At 38.1% G+C, this 19570-nt stretch overlaps 1 protein-coding gene across 2 annotated transcripts in view; it reads right to left on the bottom strand.

Annotated features, from left to right (window-relative positions):
• ryk (receptor like tyrosine kinase) overlaps positions 1 to 19570 on the bottom strand; it is a 67994-nt gene that overhangs the window by 6351 nt on the left and 42073 nt on the right. For both annotated transcript variants that reach the window (XM_084425378.1, XM_084425377.1), the window contains 5 exons: positions 16917 to 17003; positions 13084 to 13153; positions 6390 to 6522; positions 2783 to 2892; positions 2208 to 2367 (listed from right to left, as the gene is read on the bottom strand). In XM_084425378.1, the coding sequence (XP_084281504.1) occupies positions 2208 to 2367; positions 2783 to 2892; positions 6390 to 6522; positions 13084 to 13153; positions 16917 to 17003 (560 nt within the window). The remainder of the gene's footprint in view (positions 1 to 2207; positions 2368 to 2782; positions 2893 to 6389; positions 6523 to 13083; positions 13154 to 16916; positions 17004 to 19570) is intronic.

Here is a 19570-nt window from a genome sequence, read left to right as displayed (position 1 = left end):
CATTGCTTTATTTCGTTTTCAAATACATTTAAGAGAAAAGACTTGTCAAGAAGCTTATTTTATTAATAATTTCATTTATATAACTTTTGGTTCATCTTTGTTTTTATTGTTATGGCAACAAGTTTGTTTTTGGACATTTGTTTTCTTTTTAAATTGCTGTTGGTCATTTGATTGACTGTGTAAAACACAATAGATATCATCAATGCACTTTTTGGATAAAACTGCGGTGTATTTTGGCCATGATCAATGTATTGTCACTTTAATTCAGCAAAAGCGGCGCAGCAAAAATAGACTCGGCGCCGAAACGATCGCGGCACTTCTGCTCTGCTACTCACTGCCGCGCCGCCTCCGCGCGCAGTGTGACGGTGCGTTTCCACTACAGCGGCAAAAGTCCGCTCAGTGCCGCTGGCAACGCTGTAACGTCTCCGCTTTGGGGTGTGTCTGTTCCGAGTGTGTTTAATATAAGTTTTTTCAACACACGGACAGTAATCATGATCAGCGATGCACGCGATTACATTTAGAAATAGACAAGCTTTGTTTCCAAATGCCCCAAGCAAAGATCCTTTCAATTTTATAAACTTTTATAAACCCAGCCAATATAATCACAATGAACACATGCAAAATAAAATCTTTAACATATATAACAACTGCAAAGCGTCTAATTTGTAAACAAAATGATTTACGCACTAAATCCAGCATAAAATCCGGCACAATTTGCATATTTTTAAACTCTCAAAACAGACGTCACATCCCGAACCTCACAGCAATTGGCTGCCGACCGCGTTTTTCGCTTGATATTTGCATAAAGTCGAGAACTGCCCAACCTTTTGACGCTCTCGGTCGCTCTCAACGCTTTCTCCGGTCCGCTGTCAATCCCAAAATGCACTGCGCGAGCGTGAAGCTCGACTTCCATAGGAATGAATTGAAAACGCTCGCTCCGCTCCGCTCGCAACGCGCCAGTGGAAACGCACCGTGAATGCTCTAAAGCCTGGTTTAATCTGTTAACATGGGCGGCGAAAAAAATACGCGCTGCACGCTCTGCTAACAGTGCAGTGTGAAACCGGCGTAAGAGTTAGGAGTGCAGTTCCTAAAAGCACATTACTGGCTTTGCAAACACTGTAGCACTTTTATTTTTTATTTGTTTACATGCCTGCCGGGTATTTTAAGTTGAGGTGCTATTTGTTTATATATTAGACTTTTTTTATATTTGCTGTTGCACTAAAGTCCAAAAGGGAAGAATTTATTTATTACTTGATTGTTCAAGCTACCTCACAGAAGTGCTCTGTTAACAGAGTTGTTGAATGTTAAAATAAGGTGAATTAAATAAAAAATAAGGAACATCCTGGATCTGTTTTTTCGCTCTTCTTTATTCTTTTTTTTATGTATTAAGTATCGGATCGGGACTCGGTATCGGCAGATACTCAAAATCAAATGACTCGGACTCGGACTCGAGGGCAAAAAAACCTGATCGGGACATCCCTAGTGCTGATCAATGTTTTTTATGGATTTCATTATGAAGTGAAGCGTCGAAGTTTTGATCAATAGGACATTCAATGGTGGGACAGAAGTCTTTCGGGTTTCATTAAAACCGTTCATTTTTGTTTCATAGATGAATGAAAGTCTTGAGTTTGGAACGACTTGAGGGTCAGGAAATGACTCATTTAATTTTTGGGTGATCTATCATTTTAACTTGTGCTACGTGTAACGTAGACTTGGAAAATGATCTGAAATGTGATTGTACACCTATTACAGGACTATTATCAAGAATATAAACATATTAGGGAATGCATGTTATTCAAAAGCATGTTAACTGCTGTAATCCTGCATGTATCCGACGACACAGGACTCAACATGTTCATGGGCATCGGAAGCATGATTAATTGTCAGCAGTAACAAAGCATGATGGAGCAGACAGTATGACATCAAAGAAGTTATGCAATTTTAAAATGACCAGGATTTGGGAAAAATTGGAGCGTGTACAGGTTCTCAATTTTACCAGTGCCATAAATTAATTTATAAACAAGCTAAAGCAGCAAACGACTATTGTAAGTTAAACAGGATACACTATTCTTTTACAGGCAAAATATCCATAGGAAGAGAAAAACAATACATTAGAGACCGCCTGCTGTCGGCATGAAACTAAATATTATGTGAGCGTATGTTAAAGTCTGTTACAGAAACACAAAAAAAGGAGCAACAACTCTTACCACATCACTGGCGCTAGAAAAGTCATTGTTGAGCAAACTCTCCAAAGCCATCCAGCGAACAGGTCGGTTCTCATTGTCCCCGAGGCAGTGATAGTCCATGGGGAAGAGATCACGGGCCAGCGCATTATCTGTGATCTTCACTTGCATGCTGTTATCAATTCTACAAAAAAAAAAGACATCTATTTAGACATCTAAATAAAATACGCATTGATATTAATGCAAACTGATGGTAAAACATTTAAATAAATGCTAGAACTTAAAGCTGAAAGGGTGTCCTAAATATATATTCTCAAGTCGTGACATTACATGTGCAGCATTATTGCCAGCATTGAATGCAAGGGGATTTAATAGTTTAAATATCACCCTTAATTGATGATTTTATATATAAAATGTACAAAAATACAGCCAACCAGTCATTGTCACAATTATTGCAATAATAACCATTGACTGTAAATGATCTTTTTTAACAGCCAATACCAAAATGTAACACTTGGTGCAGCTGTATACTCCTGCGTAGATAGCAGAAGGTGTAAGATGGTAAATAGCGTGACAACATGCGGTCAAATGGCACTTACACACAGTTTCTGGCAGCCAGGTCTTTGTGAATGACCTCTCTCCGTGCCAGGTAGCTCATTCCACATGAAATCTGTATTGCCATGTGGACCAGGTCTTGCTGAGAGATGGCCTGTATGTGTAACAAGAAAGAGTGGACAAAATGGTTATAGTGAAGGTCACTGGAAGTGTGAGAATTTTTTTAAACGGCAATAAGAGAGATCCAACATGAGAAACTGAAAGAAGCAAAAAGTGAGAACACATGACAAGTGGATGAGCAGACACACTCGTGGGTAAGCTTCACCTCTTAGGAAACCAGACTTGATGGAGCAACAAGTTCCTCTACTGAATATCAGTTGGTAGGAAGAGTCTGACGTCTGATGTAATGACAGTTACCTCACTAAACATAAACATCCTTAGCACCAAGAGCCAAAGCCAAACACTAACGCTTTAACTGTTTAGAGGAGTGGCTCAACGTCAGGCACCCTTGTATAATCTATCCAGAGCCAGACACAACAAGAAACCCTGGGTGCTAACTGACAGGGTCATAACATAATCCTCTCTAAATGAGTGGCTTTTACCCCCTGAAGAACTACACACAAGGCTTTAGAACAAAATAATTGCAGTGTATGACAAACGCAGGTGTCAGATGAGTTCGATGGTGCATGCTCATTCCTGTTTGTTCAGTGTGAATTTGGTTAGCGTGATTTAGACTGAAATGTTTACTCAAGAGAGAATGTTGTACGTGTAGAACATAGGGATGGGTCAATGAGAGTGACTAGTAAATCTAAACTTTTTATTCTTTTTAGCTGGAGAGTCTTAAAGGGGATCAATTTAGAGACATGACTTCTCTGAGAGGGTGTGCTTTAGCATGCCAACAGTCTAGCAGCAACTGTATGCCTGCCAACATGCTAAACCCATCTTTGAGAAGTCACGTCTCTAAATGAGTCCCCATTGCAAATCACCTGTTGTAAGCAATGTTTTAGTTAGTTATGCACAGATATTAAAATAGGTCAATAATAATAAACTAATAATTATTTTAACTTGTAACTGACACATTTTTGTTGAAAATACAGTAAAAAAAAATAAAAAAAATATTGTGAAATATTACAATTTAAAACTTTTTTCTAATGTTATTTAATCCTGTGATGGCTCAGCTGAATTTTCCAGTCTTCAGAGGCGTATATTAAAGAAATTATTCTAATATGCTGATTTGGGGATGAAGATTTTTTTATTTATTATTATCATCAATGTTGAAAACAGTTGGGCTGCTTGCTTAATAGTTTTGTGGAAATGGTGATGAAGTGATGAAGTTCAAAAGAACAGCATTTATTTGAAATGTAATTTTTTTTAAACAAATGAAAAGCCTTATTGTCGCCATTAATTTAATGCAAACTTGCTGAAAAAAGTATTGATTTCTTTAAAAAAATACTGATCCCAAATTTTACAAACAGTTACGAGACACCATGTATCCATAGTATCTGTTAAACAGAATATTTAGACATTTCAAATATGTAAGCATTAATATTAAAATGTTGCTCTATGTTGGTCAGACAATCATCTTCAGTCACTATGTTGTGCCTCTCTTTTTAAAAACAAGATACTTGCATACCGTTCTATTCAGTCTGGCTCAATCCAGGTGTTTGATCAGCAAGCATCTGGTGGACCGTGTACAAGACCCTAAACCAGCCTAATGACAGTGCTTCCTCAACCCTGACTACTCATTCAGACTGAGCCATTTTAAAAGTATGTAGTTTTGCACACCCCTTAAAGGCTGCAAACAGACATGCATCTAAAATTCAGTTCAAGTGAGAGGTTAGAATCTTGGCAGTAAATACAAAAAGCAACCTTCCACGTTCAATGCCAAAATGCATGGTATTATTATCTAAAGCTTAGATAGTTCACATGATATACGATTTACAAAAAAAAGAAAGAAAAAAAAAAAGAAGGCAATTGCCCATAACTAAAACACTGCCACAACAAGCTTGGTCCTGCAGTAGAATCATTGATAGCCTGAAGTACCCATTTAACCATTTTAAGAGTACATCTGTCTGACTGACCGAATTTATGTAATCTTGTCTTTGAAGAGGGTTCAGTGGCAGCCGAATAAAAGAACGCCCAGGGTTAACATCACAAAGGCTCGATTGTACACAGAACACTACTGTAAAGCACCTATCATAGAAGGTTCGCTCAGTGTTGACAGAGGATCTGCACAATGAATTCATTGTTGTGAAGAAAGCAATAAAATCAGGATAATCTGAACATTCCAGGTGTTCTGCTGGATGGTCTCTAATATAAACACCTGCCTCAGACTGATTTATGGCTAACAGGAGGAGGGTCATTGCACTACTTGATAGCTGAATTCACACAGGTCAAAAACTACTCTTTGCATAAATGTGGATTCAGTTTAAATGTTGCATGTTATATAACCCAACCTGCAAAATGAGAGTGCTTCTTTTCACAACTAATGTCAAAGCAGTGAAGCAGTGGATAGTCTAATCATTCAAACTTCTCTTTGATATCTAATGCAACAAAATTCATATATTAATTTAAAAGTGTAAATGTGAAAATACATTCTGACATATTTAGATATTTCATATACACTACCAGTCAAAAGTTTTGGATCGGTGCAATTTTTAATGTTTTTAAAAGAAGACTCTCTTCTACTCACCAAGGCTGCATTTATTTGATTAAAAAAATTCTAAATAAAAACTGTAATATTGTGAAATATTATTCCAATTTAAAACAGCTATTTTCTATGTGAATATATAGTAAAGTGTAATTTATTCCTGTGATCAAAGCTGAATTTTTAGCATCATTACTCCAGTCTTCAGTGTCACATGATTCTTCAGAAATCATTTTAATATGATTTGATCCTCAAGAAACATTTCTCATTATTATCAATGTAGAAAACAGTTATTTACATTTTTATTTCAAGATTCTTTGATAGAAAGTTCAAAAGAATTTTGAACAGCATTTATCTGAAATGGAAAGCTTTTGTAACTTTAAACACTACCGTTCAAAAGTTTGAGGTCAGTAAGAATTATTTTATTGAATTTTTTTGGTGAAAGAAAAAAGAAATCAATACTTTTATTCATCAAGGATGAATTAAATTGACCAAAAGTTAAAGTAAAGACATTTATGTTACAAAAGATTCTATTTCAAATAAATGCTGTTCTTTTGAACTTTCTATTAATCAAAGAATCCAGAAAAAGAGTTGTACACATCTGTTTTCAACATTGATCATAATAATGAATGTTTTTTGAGCAGCAAATCATCATATTAGAATGATTTCTGAAGGATCATGTGACACTGAAGACTGGAGTAATGATGCTGAAAATTCAGCATTGATCAAAATTACATTTTAAAATATATTCAAATAGAAAACAGTTATTTTAAATTCTCATAATATTTAACTGTATTACTGCTTTTTTTTGTATTTTTAATCAAATAAATGCAGCCTTGGTCAGCAGAAGAGACTTCTTTTAAAAACATAAAAAAATCTTACCGCTCCAAAACTGTTGACTGTTGGTGTATATAATGAATGAATAAATCTGTGTTTGGCTTGGTTGTTGTTGTTTTTTTGATTCCTGCCTCAAAGCACAACTCTCTATATTGTAGTAGTCTCACCTGTGGGTTGTTGGCCTCAGCAAGCTTACACTGGCGCAGGAAAAGCTTAAGATTTCCCCAGTTCATATAAGGCAACATGACCATGGGCTTCTCACCATCTTCTATACACACATGGCTGATGGGTAACAGGTTCCTAAATGTGAACAGACCATGCAGTGAAAAATGGGTTAAAGTTTGTTGGTGTAGGTAAAAGGACAAATGGCAGGAGAAGGCCAAGTTTTCAAACACATTTCTGCAGGGAAAGACAAAACAAGTACACAACCACACATTTAAATGTGGGGGATTCAATGAAAACATCTAGAGAAATTAATTACTGTTATTAGATTCCCGCTAGCAGTGATACACAAAGTAGACAGGAAGTGACACGCAACCCTAAGGATACTTGGGTTTGCATAATACTATTTCAAACAGTGATTCGTTTCTGACAAGGAAAAATTTAAGTCATGGGCTGCGCTGACCGTTTAACCCCAGACACGGCTCTGCGTGACTGCAAAGCCCGGAGCACTCGGGACAGGATATGGGTCTGAGCCCATCCCAAAAGGCAACCAAGCGGGAAACAGAAAAATCTAAACAGAATGTTCGACCTCAGGGCTGCTGTACTGGCGCTATATGAATATCAGGAAAAAGATTCTGAATGAAGATGAAGTGATATTTAATATTATGTGAAGGTATGCTGATACAGTTATACAGATATAGCACCAGGCAGGGGTGTGAAGTAACGAATTACAAATACTCACGTTACTGTAATTAAGTAGTTTTTTTTCAGAAATTGTACTTTTTTGAGTAGTTTAAAAATTGTGTAATTTTACTTTTACTTGAGTAGCCTACGTTTTAAGTGATGTATCGGTACTTTTACTCCGCTATTTTACTTCTGTTTGTGGTCGTTACTCGTTACGCTTGTTTTAATTTTATTTTTTTATCCATCAACGTGATTGGATCGATTGTAATCGGTCTCGTGACTGTCATCAAATCAAATTAAGCGTAGAAAACTTTAACCGCCTATTCCTGCTGTTACTCGTGACTGCTGTGGAAGTGCATTCTTCGAGCATCAGTTCAATCCAGATATCAGCGTCTTCCTCTAATATGCTAAGGTACATTTCTGCTTAATATGATATTTATATAGGCTGGGCTATCTACAGGGCGGCGCCTAACATCTGGTGTGAGGTTGGGGGTATTGCGTGACGAGTTCATAATGCGGTGAATTCCCGCTCCCATTTACTTCACAATCACATTATAGAGAGACGCGCGTCACGATCTGTGCACTGCCGCGTCTCACGCTCGCCATGATTCAGTATCAGTGCGCCTTGTACCGTTCACACGGGGCATCAGCGTCAACGCTTCCCATTGACTTTGAATGGGTGACGTCAAGCGTTGCCGAAAAGAATTGTGGATCCGTCGGCGGCGCTTCACTGGCGTTGCTCGCGGCAGAAGTTGAAAATTTTTCAACTTCTGCCGCGAGCAACGCCAGTGAAGCGCCGCAGACGGAAGCGTCAGCCAATCAGGATCGCTCTATGCAAATACAGTAGCCAGGCGGCAGCCAATCACGGCAATGAAGCTTGTTGTTGAGTTCCTGTCTAATTTCATTGGCTGACGCTGCTATGACCATGGCGTCAGTGCCAAACTTCAGCCACGCCTTCCGTCAAGCGTTGACGCTGACGCCCCGTGTGAACGTACCGTGCTAGCGTTGCCAGCGGCACTGAGCGGACTTTTGCCGCTGTAGTGGAAACGCACCGTAAAGCCTGGTTTATACTCGACGCGTCCGCACGAGCGCGAAGGTGCGCGCGGCAAAAATGACGTCAATGCGGTGTGGGCGGTCGTGCGCGTTGGGTTCGCAAGACCCAATTTCGCCTGGCGGTGTGCGCGACATTTTTTGTAACAACGCGCGCGCCGCCGCATCCGAAGATGAACGACTTCGAGCCGAATCTGGCCGAGCTCGAACTTCTCACCACACCGGCACCCAGTTTGCACGTCTAAATGAGTTGCTTACATTTAAAAAATGAGCATACAATAGCATACAAAGTATTTTTAATGAACATAAAGGTCCATGTTTAATAAAAATGTTCACGAAACTTAATGAAATGTTTAGTGAAATTAGAAAATATGTAAGAGATAGTTAATTTAGTTATGTTTTATACACATTCTCATATCCATATATTTTGTTTTATTGTCACGAGTAATAATCTCAGGGTTTACTGGGTTTTACACGATTATTTTTGTGGTGTTGGTGGCGGTGTACTAAAATAAACACTGTCACGTGTATATAGCTTTCTTCTTCTCACTGCTGATTCCTGAAGGTTTAGAGGACAATTACTCGAGTCGCCCCCTGTCGTTTCAAAGAATAGTACAACGGCGAGCGCGTCAAGTATAAACGCCTCGTCCGTTTGGGGAGGTGCGCGCGCAGTCTGCGGAGACTCGCGCTGCGGAGCCAGGCGAAAGTATAAACAAGGCTTAAAGCCTGGTTTATACTCGACGCGTCCGCACGAGCGCGAAGGTGCGCGCGGCAAAAATGACGTCATCGCGGAGTGGGCGGTCGCGCGCGTTGGGTGCGCAAGGGCCCATTTCGCCTGGCGGTGTGCACGGCAGATTTTGTAACAACGCGCGCGGCGCCGCATCCGAAGATGAACGACTTCGAACCGAATCTGGCCGAGCTCGAACTTCTCACCACACTGGCACCCAGTTTGCACGTCTAAATGAGTTGCTTACATTTTAAAAATGAGCATACAATAGCATAAAAAGTATTTTTAAAGAACATAAAGGTCCATGTTTAATAAAAATGTTCACGAAACTTAATGAAATGTTTAGTGAAATTAGAAAATATGTAAGAGATCGTTAATTTAGTTATGTTGTATACACATTCTCATATCCATATATTTTGTTTTATTGTCACTAGCAATAATCTCAGGGTTTACTGGGTTTTACAGGATTCTTTTTGTAGTGTGGTATTGGTGGCCGTGTACTAAAATAAACATTGTCACGTGTGTATAGCTTTCTTCTTCTCAGCGCTGTTTCCTGATGGTTAGAGGATAATTACTGGAGTCGCCCCCTATCGTTTCAAAGAATAGTACAACGGCGAGCGCGTCGAGTATAAACGCCTCGTCCGTTTGGGGAGGTGCGCGCGCAGTCTGCGGAGACTCGCGCTGCGGAGCCGGGCGAAAGTATAAACAAGGCTTTAACAAGGCTTTACGGTGCGTGTCCACTACAGCGGCAAAACTCCGCTCAGTGCCGCTGGCAACGCTGTAACGTCTCCGCTTTGGGGTGTGTCTGCTGTGAGTGTGATTAATCTAAGTTTTTTTCAACACACGGACAGCGATGCACGCGATTAAATTTAGAAATAGATAAGCTTTGTTTCCAAATGCAACAAGCAAAGATATCCTTTCAGTTTTATAAACTTTTATAAACCCAGCCAATATAAATCACAATGAACACATCCAAATTAAAATATTTAACATATATATAACAACTACAAAGCGTCTAATTTGTAAACAAAATGATTTACGCACTAAATCCAGCCAGAGCCCGTCTACGGAGAGCCTTGGCACTCCCTATTCAGCCCCATTGAATTGATTTTGGTTGCAGTTCCATTAGAATTCCACTGGGGGTGATCGCGAGCGAGTGCAGACTGAATGGGAGTCAATGGGGCTATACGGCTAAATGTGTCTCTTTCACCCGATTGCTGTTGAGAAATCTCAGATTTTATTGTAGGCTTTGCAAGTTCAACATAGGTTATAGGTCGAAAGTTGAATGAACGAGTTCTTATTTCTTTTCGATTTCTTACAGGTTGAGTTGTTGTTGCCCATAACACGCTAGCATTCTGCTAATGACGTCAGCATTCTGACGTCATTGACATTTTAAAAGACTTTTTAAACCAAATAAGTGGCTCTAAAAAATCTAACACCCAGCAATGTGTAATTTCTTTGCATCTCCTTTCGAATACAACATTCAAATTACTAGACAAAAAATTATATCCTGAGAAAAGTGGATTTTGAGGGTTTTTCGCCATAGACCTCCATTCATTCTGCACTCGCTCGTGAGCGCCCCCGCATGGACAGAGACGTGTTACTGCAGCCAGTCCAGAAACCGGAAGTAAGCAGAGAGTGCCAATTCTCTTCCTATTAGACATTCTCTGATCCAGCATAAACTCCGGCTCAATTTGCATATTTTTAAACTCTAAAGACAGACGTCACATCCCGAACCTCACAGCAATTGGCTGCCGACCGCGTTTTTCGCTTGATATTTGCATAAAGTCAAGAACTGCCCAACCTTTTTGACGCTCTCGGTCGCTCTCAACGCTTTCTCCGGTCCGCTGGCAATCCCAAAATGCACTGCGCGAGCGTGAAGCTCAACTTCCATAGGAATGAATTGAAAACGCTCGCTCCGCTCCGCTCGCAACGCGCCAGTGGAAACGCACCGTTATGAACCATGGCGTTAACCTGAACTGCGTTTCTGTCAGTGCGTGACTACAGCTCGTTAATAAACAACGTTTTTTGATTGATCCATTTCATACAATCCGTCTTCATTTGGCAAGTGCACTTGCGTAAAAAAAAAAATTCATGTTCAACTTGTGTGTGGATGCTGCTGATAAAACAGCTTCGCCGAGACTACAAAGACACATGCATTTGTGTGTGTGTGTGTGTGTGTGTGTGTGTGTGTGTGTTTGTTTCTTTTGTAAAAGTTTCCCGGATATAACTTTCCTATTTAATGCACAATTTTCCTTACAAATTATATTATCAGCATTACAATGTGAGTAAATGTAGCCGTGTAAAATGTAAGGGATGATGCCACCTTTCTAGAACAATGTGCATTTATGTTTAAATTGTAACATATTTAATAGCATGGAATTACAGTGTAATTAGTGTTAGTCTACTATCTTAGCCTTTTTCAGTGCATAATTTGGGTGAGGTAATCTGATAATATTAGTGATTCTCATTTATCAAAACACTAAAACTGGTACCGTTTTGGAGAGAAATTGGGTATTTTTTTAATCTCTCTATTTAACCCATCTCATGGTGTGTGATGCTGAACTATCATATGAGTTTCTAAAGGTTTTTGAATTCTTTGCACAGTTATGAATATTGATATTTTATGTGCAACAATAGCATGCTCAGGCTCAGTGGCCTTTCGCCTAATTTTAAATGCTTTGTTTTTTATTTTTTATAATATGATTTAAATGGTGATGAGTGTACTGATTTGATGCATTTTTAAAAGATGGATGATAGATATTATTCAATCTTTCTGACAAAGAACAAAATATAATGTGAATTACAGTATGTGCAATTTTTTTTACATTTATAAATTGTAGTGCAGTGTTTATTATAAGGGGGTAGAATCCACAGCTCAGTACTCACTACTCACTACTCATGAGTACTTTTAAATAAGCTACTTTTTTACTCTTACTCAAGTAGTTTTTTGGACAAGTACTTTTTACTCTACTCACACATTTTTTGGAATGTAATGGTACTTTTACTTGAGTATGTTTTTTCAGTACTCTTTCCACCACTGGCACCAGGTTCACAAAATCAGTATTGATTTTTTTAACGTCATTGTATTCCAAGAGAAAAATATTTTTTTTCAGTATAATTGTTTTCAGTATAATTTTTTTAAATTTAAGTTTCAGTAGTTTTAACCAATAAATAAGATAGGCAACAGCCAATAAATGGCTGATATTGCATTTCTATACTATTTTTTCTAAATAAATTAAAAATAAAAATAAACTTAAGCCAATCATTTTAAATGTCACAAGTGAACTTAGCATTCATAACTTATAATGTACAATAAAAATTCATTATCATTTAATATTTAGTTAAAGCTTACATTTAACAATAACAAGATTTATGTTTGTTTTAAGATTCATTTTACACTTACACTTAAAGTTACTCTAAATACATAAATAATGTTTCACACTGATACAGATACATTTCTAATATCAGACAGTAGATAAACAATATGGCAGCAATATATACTGGTATATATTAAACGTCCAGGCACTGGTCCTAAAACTGTATTCGCTCACATCTTTTGTCAGATAGCCAGCACCAGCAAAAAAAAAATTGTCACTAGATTCAAGAAGTTCATGACATTGAATATCTTGGAGAGGGGGGTTCAGTTTATCAGAAACCACACTCATTTCTATGAAGCATGGTAAAAAGAGAATGCACTAATGAAGAAAGAATGCAGAGGAAGAGAGACAGTAATTCACCCAGCAGAGGAAGTGTGTAGATAAGTAGTCATAGAAGTGTCATAGCTGAGCTGTGGTCATCACATCACTGTCACAACACTCAAACATTACACAACATGCTCCATTGTGAACAGGGTAATTTACCCATCATGAAAGTATGGTAACAAGTATATTATGTCATAATTCTCAAAACCTCTAATCTGCTGTGAACTAAAGATTGTTCTCCTGCTCAGAGTGTAGAGAGCCCTGCATAAGGTCCCTCTGATTCACAACACAGCTATGGAAAGCTTTGTTCATATATGAAAGGATTTGTTTAAAAGTGAAATCATGTGCACCACTACTAGCATCAGAGCTACAAAAATAAACATGAGCATGTCTACATCAAATACAATACAAATGATTCTGTACAAAACTCACTATCCTGAACAAAAAGAAGAGGAGATACTGCAAGAACATAAGTCAAACAGGGCAAGTTCTTCAAGCATCAAGAAATCAGCACATGAGATGTCTGTGACTCACCTGTGGTGAAGACCCCGTAGTTTACAGCTTTCTGTAAGCATCATGGTCACCTGTACCTCCGAGGCGTGATCTGCACAGTCAAATATAAGAACAGCGAGTCAAGCGATTTGTGACACAACCCTGTACAACCCAAACGTTAGGCAAACCTGACAAAAACAGGTGTCAAAGTCTTCTCATCACACCAATCAAAATGTTAGGTAAAACCTAGTCTCAGCCTCAGTCATCACAACCATGGACCGTTGGCTGAACGTCTGATGCATATGGCACACTTAACTGGAAACACTTCGAGATTTTCGAAGTCATCATCTTGTTGGTTTTCCGGGAGACGTACGTGTCTTGCATTCTTTAACGGTCCGTCTAGAAACAAAGCCGCTGGGATGCCAAACCCCCTCATGGAAGAAAGCTGTCGTGTTTACAACTGTGACAATGAGCATTTACCAGGATGAACTAAACGCTGGATTTTCAAATGTATGTGAAGTTCGCGGCTCCATTGTGGCCGTAAACTTGCACAACGTTCTTGAATGAATAACTTATTAGATACACGCCGGTCTGTTATTGGCATCCTCTTGGGCGGTCCTTGGACAAGGAAAGCTGCGATAGAGTCCAGACCTTCTGCAGTCAGTCTGAAGGTCTGGCTACGCGAGACTAGGTAAACCCTCAAACATCTGGTAAAAGCCAAGTAGCACCAAAGGATAGTCAATACAAGACATAGAGTGTCAAATCAGTGTCAAATTAAAAGGATTGTATTATTACATAAGGATAGCACTTTTTTCCCATTCAACAAAACTAACTAACTAAATAATTAAATAATGTGCTGGTTGCATTTTTCCAAACAATTACAATGAATAGGGACTAAAGCTTTCAAAAACAATTCAAAAGCACCACAGAAGTGTCAGATTTTGGTCACACAAAGCTATCTTATGGCTTTAAGGCTGAGTTGGTATATAGCATATGGACTACCTTTATGAAGCATTTATAGTGCTTTGTCATCATTTTTAGAGCTTGACATCCCCAGTACTCATTAGATTCATTATGAATCTAATGAAAAATGTGGCCAGAATATTCTTAGATTCGCCTTTCGTGTTCAACAGAAGAAAGTAAGGGTGTGTTCACCCAAGGGTTTGCTCGGTTCATTTGGTCCGGACCAAAAAAAAAAAAAAAAAAACATTTAGTCCTGGTTCACTTAGCGTTCAGATTGCCATTTTAACCCCAAACCTAAAGATATCGAACCTAAAGGCATAGGGATACGGCTTTTATGACGTAATGCTTATTTTGAGATGGAACTTACCAACATCCAAACCAATGCTGTGTGCTGGGCATTTTGACCAGCTGAGAACTTGTGAAGAGCTTATAAAATGTGTGGAGGAGTCAAAACAGCATCAGGAAACCCTCCTTCTCACACACAAACTAAGATCTACTGCGATGTCTTTGGTCTGTGTTGCATCATATTTCATTCAAACTGCACCAGAGTTCGGATGGCAGCATTCACACTTATTTAGGGTTTGTTTTAATCGATCCAAACATGCCAGTCATGAACACACCCAAAGTAACACAGCAGGGTTTCTGCAGGGATCTTCAATTTAAATTTAATGCCTTTTTAATGCTTTTTTAATGCCATTTTTTCATTTTTAATGCCATACACGACCCATGACTAACCACGGATATTATGCATGTATGTATGTATATATATATATATATATATATATATAAATTAACCTGATTAATCACACATTTTTTTCACAATTAAAAACACTTACATTTGTTTGGGTTTATATTAGTTTGTATATTTTATAATGTAATCATTTCACAGTTAATCTACAAATGAATGTAGAGACAACATAAAGGCCAGTCTCACTGATACTAATACAGCTATTGATATCTGGATAAAAATTATTTATCCCCCCTAAAAAAAAAAAAAAAAAAGACAACTTTTAATTTAAGTGAACTTAACAAACAATCCTCACATAAACCTATAATAAATGTCATATTTACCTTTGCCTTCCTGTCTAACATACAAAAATTGAATGAAGTTATCAAACAGTCTGCACTGCATAAATTATAGATTAAATATAGACTAATGCTTATTAAAGCTACAAGAGTTCTTTAGTCAATAGCAAAGAGTAATTTTCTCTGGTGCCTTTGTTCTGTGATTAACTTTACTGACAGTAAGCTTTATTGGCTGCTGTCCCTTTAAGAGCAGCTGCAGACAGAAACACGGATCTAACACGCGCCTCATTCTCTCACAACTCTTTGCGTTCATCAAAGACTTCATTTCACTAATTTAAGACTGCTCTTATTTTATGAGGATACTCACAAAACAGACATTTTGGCAAAATTGTGTGTTATTGTTCGTTCAAGCGCGAAAGAGGACCGTTTTCTGGTGCGCAGTCTGTGCGCACGATCTGGCGCGCGTCTTTCTCTGTGTGTGTGTGTGTCACACATAGACAGGACATTCACAGGCAGCGCGTTTAAAACAGCGTTAAACTGGACAAAAATAATCTCATGCGTTAACGCGTTAAAAAAACGCAAAGTGAGCTTCACCAGCGGATGTCAAACTGATGAGAGAAAGTTACTACACATAGATAACTGCTGTCTGCCTTTTACCGTCGATCTGTGGCTGTCAGACTGCATATGAGATTTTACGGCGTTGATTGATTCCCATTGTAGCTACACAATTTAATACCTTTTTACAAAGGCTGCAAAATCATTCTTTATTTTGACCACCAACCATGTTCTAAATTGTTTGTCTCCCATGCACTTTCCCAGTTTTCTGGTCTAGTTTTATTCCTGTTGTTCCTACTGTCCAAAATTGCTCGCGCCACCTCCGCAACTTTGCTCCACCTCCGCAACTTTGCTCCGGCCGGAGGCAATCACCAAACCGTTTCCACGTGTTTTTAATCACACTAACGTACATATTTTGCGACAGCAAATACAAATGATTAATTATGAAGACTATATTCAAATAAATTGATAATATAACATTTTCTTCAAACCCATAACAAAATTTAATTCCTGTAGGATTACAATTTAATGCTTTTTAATGCCATTTAAGGCCTTAATTATCGCAAAATCCATTTAATGACTTTTAATGCTTTTCAATGCCCCGCGGAAACCCTGCACAGATTTGGAATGAAATGAGGGTGAGCACATGACAAAATATTTGGGGGTTTAAAGAGACATGGACTCAAGTAATTGTTTTGCCCCCTCAGTGAAGTCCTTGTTAGAAAAAGGTGCATGTAGGTCCTGAAAAACGCTTCACCTTGTACTCGAGAAAGTCTGGTTACTCTAAAAGCAGGCTGGATTGCTGGCTGAGTGAGCACATTGAGAATGAGTTCACAGAGGTCTGGTTTTATCTTGGAGCACAGCTTTTGACGGATGCTTGGAGAGTATGGGTAAAGTGTATTGTTTCCTGTCCCTTGGGCAAGGGCCGGGAGGGGAAACCGAACAGCTTGGCACAGCAAAGGCTGGTATAATGGCATTGTCTGGTGGTTGGCACCAGTCCTATGCTGGGTAAACAGGGCACAAGGGCAAATGAAAGGGTGACCAGTGTGATAGAAAAGGCTAAAGTTTCTCATGACATTTGCATTTTCCACAGAAACTGCTGTCATGACCAAAGTATCAACATTTCATTTTAAAATACCTCAGTATCATTCCTGTATTATGAACTTTTATAAATAAAAGAGGTGCATTACCACAAACTATCCCTCATATGGTTTCCTGGAGAAGTTTTTTTTTGGGGGGGGGGATCATGGTGGGAAAGTAATTTTAAAAGGTTCATTTTAGAATATTTGACTCAAGGCAAATATCAAATGAGATTTAAACAGAGGATGTACCTTTCACTGCCTTCACAAAGACTTGTTTCTCTTTGCTTGGGTCCTTCTCGTCAAGCAAGACTCCATGAAATATGCGGCCAAAGGTCCCTGAGGATCAAAATAAAGTCACTTTATGAAATCAGCTGAAATAATGAAATCTCTGTATCTTTATAGAAATATACACATTAAAATATGAGTGTCTCACTTAAGGCTGGGCAATAGTATTCTTAATCTTTATTATTCTACCCGAATGGGAGTCTGTGTCAGCCATATGAACCATAAGTAGGAAAATTATGACAATTGGCACACTTGTAGAGATGGTAATGAATAGTAATCTGACCAACATTAGGGTCTCTATATAACTTTTGAACCCTTTATTCTAGAACAATGAATTTTAGTACAACTCTCATCATCCTGATCACATTCACCATCTTACATTAAGACTCCACCCATTATAGTAGTGGCCATTTTGAAAGTACAGCATTACATTTTTTTGCTACTCCTTAAAATTTTGTCCAATTTCATCCAAAATCAGATGATCTTTAAACCGGACCGCACAAAAATGACTGAATAGATTTTTGATTCACTACCGTTCCCGAGAAATACCTCTCCGAATTTGATAGTTTCTTTGTTTGTTGTCTTATGCTAGTTAGCACAGCATGCTAATTGGTTATCATGCTAAAATGTGTCTATTTTTTCTAATATGACCATAAGCTATATTAGTAGCTAAGTTAGCTTAGTATGCTAACCAGTTAACATGCTAACTGATGTATTTGTGTGATCATTCTTGCCTTGAAACCTCTCATCGGTAATATAACAAAGGTGTGTTCTATGTGGTGCACAGTTATAATAAACAAGCCCCAAACCTTTCAGGTCGTGGGTTCACCAGAAATGGTGCAAAAGTTGCTTCTATTCCAGACATTGTGTCTTTCTGAGCATGATCAAATCTGAACTTATTAATTATAACAGGTGGTGCATTTATATACAAAAATCTTCATTGAGTGAACGTGTTCTGAGTGGCACGTTATGATAAGCAATGTATACTTGACCAGAAAGTTGGGGGTTTGAATCCCATATGGTGCAGTGTCCAAATTGTTACATGCCAAGTAGATTCAAAAGTTTGACTCTATTGAAACTGCCGCTAAAAATGTTCATTCTCACCTTGAATCTCTCTTCCAAATCAAAACAAGAGTCTGATATCTCTGTGAGGCATTATGTTTCGCTACAGAATTTCCACAAAAAACAACATCTGAAAATTTGTACCTGAACCATTTTACCTACATTCCGTCAAAACTCATTTTTAAAACAATTTACACACATCAACGTCTTAGGGTGTGTATCAATAATGACCTTCTTGACTTTCAAAAATCTGAAAGAGTTTTGTACAACATACCATCCTTCATGAAGACAATTGCACATTTCAAAACAAAAAATAAAAAAACAAAGAATTTTTAGCTAACCTTGGAAAGGCTTGACCCCAATATTGCTGCTTGCAGCTATTTTATTATATGTTCGCAATAATTTGCACAAGCAACAAGTTAAATGCAAGTATTTACATGCTTTTTTGGCAAGTAAACACACTGTCAGACACATTTTTACATGTTTAATAGCATCTCTGATTTAAATTTCAGAAGCAAAAACTAAAGTAGGTAAATTGGATTAATTTCTGCAAATCAGTTCAAACAATCTGATTAATTTAATTCATTCAAAACTCTGACTGAACAGTGTTAGGATTAAAGGATTGCATTATCATTCAGTAATGTTCAAGTCTCCGTACAACATTTTTCATATATTAAAACGTTTTATAAAATATTAGTTCTAGCTTCACTGCATCTTTGAGATGAAACAGCATGCCAATTTTTGCATGGTGAAAAGCTGAGCAGGTCTGAACAGGTATCCTTGATGACCTCAGTGAGTAAAAACATCATGGATTTACTAGCAGGGCGCAGGACAGTCTCTCAGATTTCCACTGCTGTTCTACAGCTTCTTAGACATATCTGCAGCTCCCATAAGCTCAGGTGACACTTGGGAATGTACCGGATCAATGCATCAATGCACCTCAGAGCAGGCTGACTTTGGGTAATGTTACTAATGCTAGGGGCACTAGCTCCGCATCGCCCTACTACTTTTCTCTCTTATCTGATCCTTTTTTCTATATCTTGCCGCCATGCTTGTTATAACATGCCACCTTATCTCATGCCAGCTTGCTGACGTAGAAGCTTTAACCCCTGCATGTGATTACCTTTAAGTTGTCCTTTATTTACATAGGACCACAAATGAATGCATTATAGAAGAGCTTTAGGAAAATGGTTCCTACATTTTGGGACATAAAGGTAAGTGAGGTGCTATATTGTGCATTTTTGTTACCCATGACCTTCAAAACCAGAAGTCTCATACTTGAAATCAGTTTTGTCAAATATGAATTAATCTTCTGTATATTTTTCTTTTGTAAACGCATATTAAATATTATTAAAAAAAAGATACATATTATACGCAAGTTATATTCTTTTTTATTTATTTTTTTTACCTTTATTGAGATAGGATAGTAGAAAACCAACAGGAAATTAAGTGGGAGAGAGGGGGAAGGCATCGGAAAAGGCCCCCAAACCGGGACTCGAACTCGGGTCGCCTGAAGTGCAACCGGACTACATGTCAAAGTGCTGCCCAGGAGACTA

Source organism: Rutilus rutilus (assembly GCF_951802725.1).
Source record: "Rutilus rutilus genome assembly, chromosome: 12".
NCBI lineage: Eukaryota > Metazoa > Chordata > Actinopteri > Cypriniformes > Leuciscidae > Rutilus > Rutilus rutilus.
The sequence above is the reverse complement of the archived record's forward strand: the minus strand, read 5'-3'. Positions and strand labels throughout refer to the sequence as shown.